Genomic DNA, 16,148 nt, shown 5'->3' with positions numbered 1-16,148 from the left:
TAAATGCTGTTGTTGTCTTCATTATGTAATTTGTGTAATTAAATCAGTTTAGTTTGTAGGGCTGCTTTTCAAGACACCCCTCCCCCCAACCCGCACACTTCTTATCTGCAGTCAGTGGCACTCTGTATATTCAGCTGAAGTGGCCGTGATGTTGAGAGCTCTGTTCACTCCCTCACTAGTCACTTGAAACTCTTTTGGGGAGGAGTTGACCAGCGCCACATGGCCTAGGCTATAAATCTGGGGTGACCCCTCTTCAGACTGAGCCGAAGGACTTGCTAAGTCAGAGGGATCCCTGAAGCGGACAAGCATGCCGGCGAAACCAGCCCCAATAAAGAAGTCGGCTAAGGCCGCCAAGAAGGAGGAACCGGCACCGGCGCCCGAACCAGCGCCAGAACCCGCACCTGAGCCCGCACCTGCCGAACCTGCACCCGCCGAACCAGCACCTGCTGAAGCTGCTCCAGCGGAGGCCGTCCCAGCAGAAGGTGCTCCGGCCGAAGCCGCCCCAGCTGAAGGTGCACCGGCGGAGGCTCCTCCTGCGGAAGCTCCACCAGCAGAACCAGCACCTCCTGCTGCAGGTACTGGCGCATGTGGACCCCACACTCTTCCATGCTTCTTGAAATCAAGTTGCCAAAGTGCAGTTCTATGGGTGGATCTCTCTAAGATAATACTGTACATAGGAACATTTTTGTCATATTTCAGTCAGAAATTGCAAGAAAAAATAAGAAATTATAATTTGCATATTTAAAATCACCATGTATTAAATAAAAAAAAAAAATAATAATAATAATAAATAATTATTTTTAGCATTACAGTGGGAATTAAATATTTTCACATGTGCCTGTCATGAACATTGTTACTATGCATGTAAAGAAAAGGTCTTGATGGTTGTAAAAATAGGTGTAATTTTTTATGCATCAATATAATCTTTGTTGGTGAAATATGACCCTACTTTTGTGAGATCAACTCTATCATTTGCAATAATAAATGCAAACAAACTAGCAACATTAACATAGATGCATGCCATGTAACAATTAACCTTTAATGCGTGAGAACTCAGTGCACATTTCTGCTGGAGACAAGAACTCTTGGAAGCTACTTGGAAAACGCCTGACTACAGCTGATGGTTTAAAAAAAACACCAGTGAGCGTTTACACCTGTTAAAGTCTAATACTGATCATACCAGCTGTTCGGCCTGACCTACTCGACGCCTGATCTGCTCATTTACTCCACTTTAAGCTTAAAGAAGACTATAAAAATTCAAATTTTCTTCAAAGTTTCTTCTAAAATAACATATTACTTCTGTTATTTTCCCGTAGAGAAATGTACTAAAGCAGTACCATGGTATCAGATAGTATTCAGTGATTACCATATATCTATTTGCATGCTACTCCAAAGTACTTCAGAGAATATACAGGCAATATATTGACATTTACTTTTCACAAGAGTGCAGAATAACACATGGTTCCTTTGAAAGCTTTTGTGAAATGCAGACAAAGAAAGGGAATTTTGCCACCAATGCAATATTCAGAGCTTATGCATAAAACTAGTTTGTTCATAAACTCAATCTTTCGCTATAATCTGCTATAATTGACATGATAATCTGTGTACTTTACTCTCTAACAAGAACAAAGCATGCTTTTCATCACCTGTGCAGTTATTATTTTAACCCCAGCTATATCTGCTGAGGCCTTATAAGCCTGAGGTATTTAGAGCTTGTGACAAACACAGACATCTCTATTTACAGTTCCACAGAGAGCTCATATTAATAATAATAATAATAAATATTTAGCCATGATGTTTTTGATTAGCCCAGTCTTTTCCAGTAAGAAGGTAAGTTAATGATTATGGGGAATTCTTCAGTGATTGTTGGTTTTAGAAATATTCTTTTGTATTAAAATAATGGAATATTACATGGACACAAAATTAATGAATATCATTTATATTCATTATTTATTTGTGTACAGCTTACAGTTTATGTTATCATTAATTTTTTTAATTTCTTATCATTTTAAACTATATTTACTCAAGATTAAATATACTAACATTTATTTTAATACAGATAATGTGCACTATCCATTATCTATGGATGCCTGTAATCTCAAAACGATATTGTTTGATGTATCGTTCTACAACTACTTGTTTCTGTTTTCTGAACTATAGTCCATGCATGCGAAATGGGCCATTCTAACATTTTACTAACATTTAAAACTGATTTGCTGTCCACATCGCTAAAGGAGTCGCTGCACACGCTGCTGAGGCCTCGCTGATGGTAAAAGCCATGGTAAACCAATGCTAAACAGCTGCATTTGTAGTCCTGATGCTTCCCAGTTCTGAAAAAGTCAAAGTCAACATTAAAGATAGTTTTTGCAACCCATTTTACTTTGTGATATTCAACGTGAAAACAGCTTGATCTTGATTTCAGCATGCCAGTATTGATTTCATGTTGACTTTAAAACGCATTTGTCTAATAAAGCCTCAGAACTGGGCTGTGATTCCATAATGTTAGACTACACTAATGCCTGAAGCTCTTATTTAAATGCTGCTTTTATTAATGTGCTGAAGGTGCACCGGTGGAGGCTCCTCCTGCGGAAGCTCCACCAGCAGAACCAGCACCTCCTGCTGCAGGTACTGAGCGCGCATGTGGACCCCACACTCTTCCGTGCTTCTTGAAATCAAGTTGCCAAAGTGCAATTATATGGGTGGATCTCTCTAAGATAATACTGTACATAGTTTTTTCTTATTCTAAGAGGAACATTTTTGTCATATTTCAGTCACGAACTGGGCTATGATTCCATAATGTTAGACTAAACTAATGCCTGAAGCTCTATTTAAATGCTGCTTTTATTAATATGCCCTGCCTATTTAACATCAGCTGATGCTGAAGCTGAAGCTCCGCCTGCTGAGGAAGTCAAAGCACCTACACCTCCTCCACCCCCCCCACCGGCAGGTAAACCCACGGGAATCCAAACCTTCAGATCACCTCAGTTTCGCCCATGCTTTGTGCCATTTCCAACTGTGACATTAAATGGAGAGTCCGATTTTACTTTCAAATACTGAATGTGTGTTTGCTCTCCAGAGCCCACCAGCGAGCCCCTCGAGCTCGGCGTCGAGGATGTCAATGACACTTCGGTCACGATCTCATGGAGACCTCCAGCCACCATTGGAGACTCTGGTCTGGATGGATACACTGTGGAAATCTGCAAGGAAGGAAGTAAGTCTGCAAATCTAAACAAATTCAGTAGGAAGGGATCAAGACACGTCCAAATCCAGTGTTGCATAATAACACCCTTCCTACTAGAACGTTTGGTAACACTTTATTTTACAGTGTCCTTGTTACATGTAGTTACTGTAGTAATAACTATAAATTATTCATAATTACATGCAACTAATCCAAAACCAAACCCGGTAACACTTTATTTTACAGTGTCCTTGTTACATATGTTACATGTACTTACCATAGTAATAACAGTAAATTATTCATAATTACATGCAACTAACCCTCAACCGAATTCTAATCCCACCCTAAACCTATAGTAAGTACATTTAGTTGCTTAATATTTCTCAGTACTTAAATATATAATTACACTGTAACAATGACACCTTAAAATAAAGTGTAACCCCTAACCCTATAGTAAGTACATGTAGTTACTCAGTATTTAAATGCATTATTACAGTGTAACACGGACACCTTAAATTAAAGTGTAACCGAAAGTTGATCTAGATATTAAGATTAAAAAACGCTGCCTGTTTAGGCATCAACTTACTGGACAGCTGCTTTCGGTTTCAGACAAGCAGTTTGTTCATTGGCTTAATAAAACCCTCAATGAGGATTACGTTTAAAATCTAAAAGCCTTTTCACTTGATTACAGTAGCCCGCCAAGCACTTGCATCTTGAAATGCCACCTCACAATACCGTACCTTAAATTAAACACGGCGCAACGTTTGAATGTTTATTAGCATTTTATTGGCTGGTCAAAACTCTCAGTTGCACCTGTCCCTGATATGTCAACGGCAGCTTGTACACCCACCTAAGTTGTGTCCCTATATGGAGTGAGGCATTTCTAGAAGTGCTACACCGAAGTCTGCCAGCAAAACACCATGGCTGTTGCAGTCATGTCAGTTACACATGTAAAAACAGTTCAACTTGCTCACACAGCAGTTAAGAGTGCAAATAAACTCTGGGGGAAAAGTGTGGGGAACATAATTTGACTCATTTATATATATATAAATGTATATCCATTTTTGGTAGCACTTTATTTTACAGTCCGGTTCCCCATGTACATACTATGTACTTATTATAGTAATTACAATAACTGGGTATTAACTAGGTACTAACCCTGAACTTACACCCTAAACCTAACCTTAAACACATACTGTAAAATAAAGTGCAACCTATTTTTTAAATAATAATAATTACATTTTATTTAAATATCACCTATACTATCAATGTGCAAGTATTCAACAATCAATCTTAGATTTTAGATTTTTTTTTAAATAATAGTACTTAAAAATAATAATAATAATAATAATAATAATAATGCTTTTAATAATTTTATTAAAATATGGCCTTTCTAAAAGCAATGTACCGTTAATCAACAATACATTTTTATGCTTGTAAATGGGAGGCAAATCTTAGATCAAACCTCTAATTATTAATTGAAAAATTGTAAAAAAATAAATAAATAAAAATGTAGAAGTTTTATTATTTAAATATTGCCCTTTCAAAAGCTTTACAATCAATGTGCAATTAATCAACAATCAATTGATTGAGATGATGAGCGACTGGATGCTCTTACTCTTCATTCTCCTCTGTATCGCAGCTGCTGACTGGAAAGCCGTTAACGAGGAGCTCACCGTGTCCTGCCGTTATGTGATTAAGAACCAGACCACTGGTGACCGGCTGAACATCAGGGTGGTGGCTGTGAACCCCGGCGGCCGCAGCCCCCCCGCAGCTCTGGCCGACACCGTCCTGGTCAGAGAGGTCGTGGGTAAGCCAAGCAGAATCAAGCTCTGAAAACACACACACTACTGTAGGCCATATACCATATATTTGATTAAAATGCAGTAAAAACAGTCATATTGCGAAATATTATTTCAATTTAAAATAACTGTTTTCCTTCTGAATATATTTTAAAATATAATTTATTCTGTTGATGCAAAGCTGTATTTTCAGCATCATTACTCCAGTCTTCAGTGTCACATGATCCTTCAGAAATTATTCTAATATGCTGATTTGCTGCTCAAGAAACATTTCTGATTATTATCAGTGTTGAAAACAGTTAGGGTTAATGATTTTAGTTGATTTTTGTTATTTTTTTTTTACTTTTGATAAATTTGCTGAATAATACACCCTTGCTGAATAAAATATGAAAAGATCTTTAGAATAAACTCTTACGGAACTTAAACTTTTGAATGATAGTGTATCATAACAGCCATTGTAACAATTTCATCTTGGGTGGCCACAATGCAATGAAAAAAGTGCAACTGCTGATGTAAAGCAAAAACCAAAAGCTTATTCTTAATGTAAGAGCAGGCGCCGCCACTGTAACGTGATTGTGTCGATGCTTCCGGTCTCATCCGCTTCCATTTATTTTAGCTGTACAAAAGAATCTGTCATGCGGCTTGATATTGTTACTTGTTATCGTGTTATTTTAATGCATTATCGTAATCATAAACACGTAAACGTAATTATTTTACCATTTTCAGCATTTAGTTTTTAGGCTACCTATAGCAGCATTCACAGAAAATGAATTGCTTTCATGGATTAAATTAATATTTATAAAGTTTCACAAATTGTACCCTCTCACTTTTCAGATCTAAGCCAGTTTTCTTTGGACATAATTACTGTAAATGTTGTAGCGTAGAGTTACCCTACTTTTGCCTGCACATGTATCCGCTCCAAAGATCGGGGGCCACCTCTCAAAATCTCAAGTATCCTAGACCTCAGAGCTATCTGGAGAGGTGAAACTGGTACCACGTCAGGCAAACGTCTCATGCGGTTCTACAGAGCCCCCTAATTAGCTCTGAGTGGTGGCCAGTTGTGAAAAATAAATCTAAATGAATCTACCTGACAAGGGTCTGGCTTTAGCATGAAGAGGTGTTGCCTTACAGATTTGCTCAGATCAGCCAGAAGTCTTATATCTACAATGTAGAAGTAGTATCTGTGTCATATCATAAACGGCACATTGATATTTTTTACTGTTGTTGGTTGTACTTTAAGTAGCTTTCAACATCTGAGATATGAAGCAACAAGAGGCAGTTAAAGTTGAAGTACTCTACATTCGACCGCATTATCGCAGCCGTTGTGCAAACCAGTTTTTGTGTACGAATGCTTGCAGTCGCTTTACATACTCCAAGAGTGTCCAGCGTCTAAAGAAAGAAATCATAAATGTAGAATGGAAAGTCGAGCGGGATTGGAATGTAACTTGAATCCGGTCTACGCAAAAGAGGGGGAGGGACATTTTAGCAGATCTCCCGTTAAGGTCTTCATGCACCGAAGCATGCCATGAAATGTCTTTTGCAATTAAAAAAGAAAAATTAGAAAATGGTTAGTTGGTAGGTGTTGTGCATTAGCAAGGATTATGTGGAGAGGGTTTTACATGGCTTTAAAGCCATTGACAGCTAGCCGCCTGGACTAGTGTCAAGCTACTTCCTTTAAGAGCGATGGCGACAAGTGTGAAAGGTTTGAGCCGGAGGGTGGGATACATTCCCAAATGTTCTCGCTCTGCATGAGGAGTCAAGTGGCATCTAAGGTTACCCCATGAGACTTTTTAGCTCGCTAGAGATGCTATGTTTATTTAGAGGCATGCTGGAGCCTGTTAGAGTTAGCATTCGGCTAACAGAGACAAATTCACAAATTTATATGCTGACTAAAATGCAGAGGCTGTGTAATTACATGCATGCATGCATCCTTTTTTTTTTTTGCATTGAAGGTGCTTTAGAAATGAATGTTAAACTGCGATTCTGAGATATAGTATTATCTGTAATTCAGCAGTTTTAATGTAACTAAAGATCTCCATCATAAGTTATTCGTGACAGGGGTGTAATAGGACTGATCTATTTAAAGCTGTGATGAGTTCAACAGAAGCACCGTTAGCATGTGAGCTAGCTCAAAGTGTGTCATTGTAATTGACTCCTCGTAATGTTTTTAGCCTTTGATTTCCTTCTGTGTTTTACAGTATATTTGTGCTACTGATTACAGTTTTGCAAAAGATTTTGGTAGTTTTTGCTGCAGACAGTCTTAGCTGACAACAGCTAAGGATGAAATTACAGTTAGCTTGCATTCTGGAAAGGCCGGGTCACGGTAAGGTTAGCTTAGTCAGTTTTCTGCTTCACTAAATAGTGAAGTGAAGTTGTGAAATAAGCAAGTTTTTCTTACCTAAAACCAAAGATTTCTCCTCTGTTTTGTTGACTGAGGTTAAAAATAAAAAAGTGAGTAGTTTTTTTATTATAAACCAATAAAATAAGAGCATGTCTTTCTTTATAAAAAGTTGTTCTGTCTTTGCACAATAAGGCACATTAGATCTCAATAATGTAACCTTGCTCATAGTGTTTGAAAGCAGTCTGTATATACAATGTAATAATGTTATGTACCCCGTTTTTCTCTTCCTTCAGATCGCCCCAAAATCCGTCTGCCGCGTTACCTGAGGCAGCGCTACGTGAAAAATGTTGGAGAGAAGATCAACCTTGTTATTCCCTTCAGTGTACGTAATCTCATTAAACAAAAAAATTAAGTTAAATTAAAAGTTAAAAGTTAAATTCACTGAAAATGCATGGTGAAGGTAGCTAAATCTAACATTAGCTAAAGCTTGTTTATTTGTAGAACATAAATAATAAGTGCATGACAATAGATTATTAAAACATAATGATTTAAAATGTACTGTAAAGTACACTTTAAGCCTATATATATATATATATATATATATATATATATATATTAGTAAGTGTTGAAATTAACATGAACAAAGATTATTAAATGCTGTAGAAGTGCAGTTCATTATTAGTTCATGTTAAAACTAATGTAGTTAACTAAAATTAACTAATGAAACCTTATTGTAAAGTGTTACCATATAATGCATTATAAAAGTACTTTTAATGCATTAATAATGCCTTGCAATGCACCTTATAATGCATTGTATGGTCTCATAAATAATTATAACCACAGTTATAATACATTAATACTTATGTTAAACCTTTAGAAAGTATAATGCATTAAAGCATGACAAACAACCGATTTCAGATGTAACAAGGAGCATAATGCATTGGTTACAAATATTTATGGAAAGATACAATGCATTATAACATACATTATGAATACCTTTATAATGCATTATACATAAATGAAAAATTGTAAAGTTATTACAAAGTGCACATTTTAAAGGTGTGTTAAACAGTCATGAAAGTGAACTCTCTTTAAGTACACTTTATGGCTTATTATTTCATTGATATTACATTATTCACAAGCACACACTATTCTTTATTTGATTTTCAGAGATGAAGAAGACTAATCAGTCAATTCTGAGTCAGTTTTGAATGCATGGATCTGCTAAAAATGTATTTGGGTGGTTTTAGGCATATATTAGCACTTTGAGTTGTTAATTATCTGCTATACTTGTCTTTTTTCTAACCTGCAGGGCAAACCACAACCTACTGTGTCATGGACAAAGGATGGCCAGCCTATTGATACTAAAAAGGTTAACATTCGCAACAGCGACAAGGACAGCATCTTCTTCATCCGCGCCGCAGAGAGAGCCGACTCTGGCGTGTATGAGATGTGTGTGAAAGTGGACAGCTTTGAGGACAAATCCCAGCTAACTCTGCAGATTGTTGGTAGGTGTTATAAAAGATCGTACACATCATGGACTGTGGTGTATCTTAGTTGCAGGAGTTTTTTCAACAATTGTCTTGTCGACCTGTTCACCAGAGTTGCCTGGACCTCCATCCAGCATCAAGATCGTGGACACCTGGGGTTTCAATGTTGCTCTGGAGTGGACTGAGCCCAAGGATACCGGAAACACAGCAATCACCGGATACACCATCCAGAAGGCCGACAAAAAGACAGGGGTACAAGCTTTTTCAACATTTCCTACATACCATGGTATTACTGTGATGGCAGACATGGTGCCATTGCAATAGCATAATTTCTTGACATTTATCATGTTTGTTACACATGGTGGTATTCTTGAAAGTGCCTTGGAGAACCATGTAAATGCCATGCTATATTAGAGTTGAAGTATTTTTTGGTGTTAAAATGTCTTCTCCTATCCCAGCTCAACAAGCAGAGTTAAGTCAAATCAGCTTTATTTACAGTATATAGCACTGTATACAATACAGATTGTTTCAAAGCAGCTTCACTGTGATAAAATATCTGTATTCAGATCTAATAAGGCAATAGTATCATTATTCAGCTCAAGTCAGTTCAGTGTTGATTCAGTTCAGTTCAATAACTGTGTAAAGTTCATAATTTACAAACTTGAGCTCTGCAGAAGAGACAACTATGACTACGCCATTCATATTTCATTGTCTCAAATAACATTTTTTTTTGAGCGACCTGTCTAGTCCTAGTCCAGTGGTTGATGCTGGCCGTGTTCGAAAGCAATGTTTATTTATGCAGTTCCTTTCGGATCCAAGTAATCAAATGAAATCACATGAGGAATTCGCTTCTACACTGTCAGTAGTCGCGTCTGAAGTTTACTAACCCGAGCTGCTGTGTCTCCACAGGACTGGTTCACAGTACTGGAGCATTATCACAGAATGAATGCCACTATTTCAGACCTGATCATGGGAAACACCTACGTCTTCAGGGCCTTTACTGAGAACAAGTGTGGAATCAGCGAAGAGGCCACCGTTACAAAGACCTCCGCCACAATCCTGAAGACAGGTGAATCAACTTTCCTGCATTTCTTAAATTTGACATTTGCTCAGCATCACATGATTTGTCTTAATGTTTCCTATATCTTATCTCTGGCTTTAAAATATTGCACAAGTACTTTACATCCATGTATCATTATATTTTTATTTTCCTATAGCTTGAATAATGCAAAAATAAAATAAATAAATAAATAACCAAAAATAATGCCACATCCTCAAAACAAGACTGGTCTTGTGCATATCTAGATCTTTATTTGTACAACAAAACGTCACAGGCATGTCATGCACTTCCTGCTTCCTTGCAACTTTGCAATCTTGTAAAATCGGTTTCCGTCACGGCATCTGCAGCTCTGTTCATGTGGAGTGTCATATTTGCAGCATGATATTTCTGTTTAGATGTCTGTCATGTCATGAAAGTGACGTGGCATCCAGTCTCATTTTAGTACTAAAATTTATATTCTATTATAGTTTTGAAATGACTTTTTATTTTTTTCAGTTTTCCATTTAATTTTTATTTGATTGTATTAATTTTAATATAAATTTTCAACTTATTTTAATTAGAAGTATTTCATCTAATATTTATATTTTATTTCAGCTTTATTTAAATCAACAATATTTTTAGTAAACGACAATAACCCTGGTCTTGATATTTATGCATTTGGCAGAAATTTTTATTCAAAGCAAGTTTCATTGCATTCAATTTACCTACATTTTTATCACTTGTCGTATTCTCTGGGAATCGAACCCATGACCTCAGCAATGGTCTGATCTTTATGATGTGTTTTAGGCATTGACTACAAGCCTCCAGAGTACAAGGAACACGACTTCAGCGAGCCACCCAAATTCACCACCTCCCTGGCAGACCGCAGCACTACTGTGGGCTACAGCACCAAGCTGCTTTGCTCCGTTAGGGGATTCCCTAAGGTACATGCTTTTTCAAGCATCCATAAGCAGGATCATTTTTGGGTAATAGTTTGTGAACCGTCATTATTTCTGCTAAAGCGACTGATGGCTAGTTGCACAGAAATACACACTTTACCTTTAACCTACAAGTTTGATGTTGATGTCATGTGAAAATTGGTGCAGTGGTTCTGTAAAGTAAAATAAGTCTTGAGATGTTTCAAGTAGAGTGTTATTAATCTAAATTAATTTAACTTTAATGCACATGCTTCACATGCCGAAGATGTCCTGTTCTGTGCATGAATTGTATTCTGTGCATGTATGCATTTTTCCAACTTTCCAATTGGTTGGTTATTTTTTTTAAGCTGCTTGCAACTTGCAAAGTTTAAAACAGTGGTTGATTGACAGATGAGTGGGCGGACAGGTGAATGTGAGAGATTGGATCACAAACAATTTTGACCAAATTTTTAGAGCTGTCCTCTTGGGTTCAGATCACCCGAATCACTCCAGGTGTAAACAACCTCTGACTCCAGATCAGCCTCATGCAATTCATTAATGTGTTAAATTATTCTAAAGATTGTGCTGATGGGCTTTTTGTAATGAAGTCTGTTCCATAATCAACACTTAATCCATCAAGAGTTGCTCTATAGTTCATGTTTGAGTGACCACTGAAGTGTAGGAATCCACCACTAACATACCACCGGGGATAGTGCAACTCCTAGTGGGAAAGATAACTAGACTAGGGACCGCATGAGTTGGATAAGTGGGATTCCTACATCACTATGATGGGATGAGCTTCCAAACAACGATATGTGGAGGCCATGACAGTGAAAGTGCGCATAGCATTGATCAGCATCCAAAGTTAACACTCACCAAGCGCCAAATGCAAGTAAAAATGGCTTTGGTGAGTAAATAACACAGCCAGTTGCTGGTAACTTACAGTAGGATGGAAAAGAAACATAATAAAATAAATAAAAGTATTATTGTTGTGTAACTTTTAGCACAATGGAAAATTGACCATTTGAAATTTATCGGGGATGCCCAGTTTTTTATTATCAATACATATATGGAATATTTTTGCATTAAAGGGTTCCTATTATGCTTTTCCACTTTTTCAACTTCAGTTAGTGTGCAAGGTCACAAAGCTCAAAGTCCACTCCAAAGGGAGATATTTTATTTAACAGAATCCCCTTTCAAAGAACTACAACGAACGGCTCGTTTGGACTACAATGCGTTTTTTCCGGATCTTATGAAGTCACAATGGTACTCGTTTAAATAAACCCCACCCACAGAATACACACACCAAAAAAGGGTACGAGGCTTGTCTGAGCTGCATTAGAGAAGACAGGGTTGTCGCTGTCAAAGAGACGCTGTTTTTTCCACAACATTTCCATAACTCATTTGTTTGACCTTCCTAAGGCTGACGAAGTTGGAGTGGTTAATTTATTATTTTATGGAGAACAGCTTGTTTTCTGTTGCTTTTATAAGACGGTTCACCGCTCTTTAGGAAAACAAACCCTGGTTTTGTGATCGATTACTGTTTGCATTACCTTAGTTTTCCGACAAATATCACGATTAAATGGTGGATAACATCGAAAACTATAATGTATAAGAAAAATACAAAAAACATACCACTCTGAAACTTCTGTGCTTGCAAAGTCTGCACATGAAATCCGTTCTGCACGATCCTCTTGTTCATTAACATTGTCAGGGTCTGAATCAGGCTTGAAGAGGTTTGAAATTGACGCCATCCTCAATATTTACAATTGAGAAGAACTTGCAGTTATGGAGGGGTGGGACATTTCCCAAACACACGCTAAGCGCTGCTTATCACAACACACTGGGCCAGCGAACCAATCACAGCACATTTCGTATTTTGGAAGGAGTGGCACCAAAACACAAAAATGTTCTCAATCCACTTCCACTGTTAAACCATTTTTGCCTTAGTGTGAAGAACATTTTAATCATCTAAAGAACCTTTTACCACTATAAAGAATCTTTTGTGGAATAGAAAGGTTCTATAGATGTTATAGGTTCTTCATGAAACCATCAACGCCAATAAAGAACCTTAGTTTTTAAGAGCCAGCATGTCTAAAAGTTCATTTTTGGCTCATTGCATGATCTTCATCCATGCATTTAAAAGATTTCACTAATTCTAGACTGCAAAAGCGGTGTGTTTTCATCGTGTTTTCCAACTTCTTTGCAGCCAAGGATCGAGTGGATGAAGAATCAGATGATTATTGGTGACGACCCCAAGTTCAGGCAAATAAACAACCAGGGCATCTGCTCCCTAGAGATCCGCAAGCCCGGAAACTTTGACGGTGGTGTCTACACCTGCAGGGCCAAGAACCCGCTCGGAGAGGCCTTGGTTAGCTGCAAACTGGAGGTTAAACGTAAGTAACTATCATAGACTTAACTCAAGTGTGTTTTAGGAGTCTGTGATAAGCCTTTAGTATTTTTGATCATGCAAAAAAAAGTATTTCCAGTCATCATGAGTTTGTGATAGATTCAGTCTTGATTGACAGCACTGCTCTTCAATTGCCTGTGATAACATTATTTTCATTATTTGCCAAATAGAGGAGGTTTTGCTGAGCACACTGAGACCTCCAGAGTTTTCATTGTCATGGAAATCGTTTAAATATCAGGGAATTTTAAGAAAAGGCATGAAAATTCTATAGAGACTATAATTACCTCAGCTCCATAATATTTCATGGGCTTTTCTTATTCTTTATGCGTGCAGTGTCTGTGAAATCAGTTTCTATACAGTAATCGTGAATGACTGGAAAAGTTGTGGCATTTCATTGGTCTAAAAAGACTGAATTAAATTATTATCCATTAGCTAAGATGAATCCAAGGATTACATGCTCAATTACAATTACATGCTCCTTGTAAGAGTAGATTTAGTCAAGGCCACATTTTTAACATCGCGATTAACCAATGATGCAGACGTTTGACTGATGCATTTATAAATGAAATCGAGAGAATTTTGCTCTTGCTGGAAAGAGGCTTTGTATGTTAGAAAAGAACTTGAATCATGTGTAGCCTATTCATGATATGAAACAATGTGATGATTAAAAAAAACATGGATTCCAGAGTTCAAATCAAGTTTATATTTATCATGGAAATGCAAGTAGTGTAAGATAAATATGTAATATTAATGTTGCTGTCAGTGTGTTATAAACAGGCTTGTATGTTTGGGATCAAATGGAGCATCACTTTATGGACGTCTAAATCAGTGTAATCCAACCTAAGCTATGTTAATACAAATGCTTAACCTGATCCGGGAACTCTTTTTATGTTTGTCAAGTTATCACTCTGCATGCCTCTGTACAAGGTTGGACAAGTTTATTGTTATTGTAAAATGATTTACAGCCTATTGAAAGGAGAGGAAATGAACTTGTCAAACAGAACAAGAGTCTCCACATGTCTGAGCTAAAACTCTAGTGTCACTGACGGTTAACACTCATGTTTGTTCGGGTGACAAATACCGTTTTGAAAGCCAGCAGACTGAACTGCTTTCTGCTTTTCTTTCCCAACAGAGCCTGTGATTGTAGAGAAATAAGTTCAACACCCGCATTCATACAGGTCAGTCTCTATTTTTAGATGTGTTCAGGGGTGTAAAGCACCAGAGTAGTTTTACTTCACTGCTATATATAAGTACTACACTACAAAACACTACGTTCAAAAGTTTGGGATCAGTAAGGGTTTTTGGTAACACTTTATTTTACAATGTCCTTGTTACACATTACATGTAGTTTCTTTAGTAATTACTATAAATTATACATAATTAAATGTAACTAACCCTAAACCAATCCTACTCCTAACCCTATAGTAAGTACATGAAGTTAATTCATATTACTCAGTACTTAAATGTATTATTACACTGTAACAATGACACCTTAAAAGAAAGTGTTTTTTTTTTTTTTGTTCAGGAAGGATGAATTCAATTCTTCAGTGCCAAATTTTAGGCAAATAACTGCTGTTATTTTGAATATTGAATAATCAGAAATGTTTCTCGAGCAGCAAATCAGAATAATTTCTGAAGGATCGACTGGAGGAAAATTCACGGGAATAAATTACATTTGAAAATATATTCACATAGAAAACATTTATTTGAAATTGTAACATTTTTAAATATTTCATATTTTTTGTTTCTGAGCAATCTCCCACAGAAGAAACCGCTTTGAGAATGTGCACTAATTTAAATGTTTAGCTTTGGAGAGGGAGCTTTGGAGAGCCAAAAAGCTATTCGGCTCTCCATCTATTTGGGTCTTGACAAGACATCTGTCTTCCTCTCGAGCCCTGACCTTACATGGGGGACACTAAACTGGGAGATTGCGGCCCCTGCTGCTGGAGGTGTCCGAGTGGCAATTCCCCATAAATTAAACTCGTAATGACTCTATGCGTGTACCGCCGGAGAGACTGAATTACATCCTCCTGACTCGGCACCAGTTAGACGTCTACTGCTAGATCTCGTCCCAGAAACACACTGTAAAACAGAGTTTGTTTAGCTTGGAGTGTTAGAACTATTTTCAGGCTGTCCTGACACCTGTTCCTTGTTCTTCCTCTCTGCATGCGCTTTAGTCCCAAATAAGGAACAGACAAATGTGGGATCCCTCTCAAAAGGTGAGAACTCATGCCAGAATGTTCCAGCTCTTACGTCAGTTCTGATAAGCCATGTTCAAAGCTGTTATAACAAGCATATGCGACTGCATATCAGTGGAATTCTATATTAATGCAGAGTTTCTATATTCTTTGTTGGTGGAAGAATTGTTTATTTTACTTATTATTTATTAAATAAACAATAGAAATAATAAAACATGTTCTACAAATTAAACTTTGTAGAAAAGTGTTGTCTTTTTTATGCATTAATTAATTATTTTTATTGTTATTATTTTTCATATATTTTTATTTTTGTCCCATTTTACCATGGTTAAGAGTGCAAATAACGGTTCATTAACCATTTTAATTACCGCATTAATATAGAGTTCAACTGAAATAATAAAAAAATCCCCCAAAAAAATTATTCTTGCAATATATAATTACTAATTTTACCTTTTCTTTCACATTTGTAGGATTGTGATGACGTCTTTTGCTGATGAGAAAAAAAAAATCATGTACATATGAAATAAAAAATAAATATAAAAATTAGACATTTTCCTTCATAATTTAATGCTTTGCCTCACAATTATGAAAAAGCTCATTTATTTATTATATGGACATTTACATCATCAGCTTGCCTGTGTGTGACATGTAATGAGTCTTGTCTGTGTGTCGCCACACACACTCGTCCCTGACTGTGTCCAGTGATGTAACTCGGTCCCATCCGGACCAACAGGAGTGTTTGTTCAATTAAACCATAGCCTTTCATCCACCCA

The 16,148-nt window shown here is 36.9% G+C and overlaps 1 protein-coding gene across 1 annotated transcript; it reads left to right on the top strand.

Moving 5' to 3' along the window:
* The first annotated feature begins 113 nt into the window (after window positions 1-113).
* On the top strand, window positions 114-16,148 carry mybphb (myosin binding protein Hb). The gene is made up of 12 exons (XM_084129438.1): window positions 114-575; window positions 3,077-3,211; window positions 4,821-4,988; window positions 7,615-7,703; window positions 8,634-8,829; window positions 8,924-9,063; window positions 9,721-9,880; window positions 10,658-10,794; window positions 12,977-13,163; window positions 14,310-14,355; window positions 15,355-15,396; window positions 15,846-16,148. The coding sequence occupies exons 1-10, from the start codon at window positions 308-310 to the stop codon at window positions 14,330-14,332; spliced, it is 1,503 nt and encodes a 500-aa protein (XP_083985564.1). The 5' UTR covers window positions 114-307; the 3' UTR covers window positions 14,333-14,355; window positions 15,355-15,396; window positions 15,846-16,148.

Source organism: Abramis brama (assembly GCF_963993115.1).
Source record: "Abramis brama genome assembly, chromosome: 11".
Classification (NCBI taxonomy): domain Eukaryota; kingdom Metazoa; phylum Chordata; class Actinopteri; order Cypriniformes; family Leuciscidae; genus Abramis; species Abramis brama.
The sequence above is the reverse complement of the archived record's forward strand: the minus strand, read 5'-3'. Positions and strand labels throughout refer to the sequence as shown.

Bases quoted from the DNA above. Each gene is read 5' to 3' on its own strand.
- mybphb (XM_084129438.1), top strand. From the start codon at position 308: ATGCCGGCGAAACCAGCCCCAATAAAGAAGTCGGCTAAGGCCGCCAAG. The intron at 576-3,076 runs GTACTGGCGCAT...TTTGCTCTCCAG, and splicing joins ACCAGCACCTCCTGCTGCAG to AGCCCACCAGCGAGCCCCTC. The intron at 9,064-9,720 runs GTACAAGCTTTT...GTGTCTCCACAG, and splicing joins AGGCCGACAAAAAGACAGGG to GACTGGTTCACAGTACTGGA.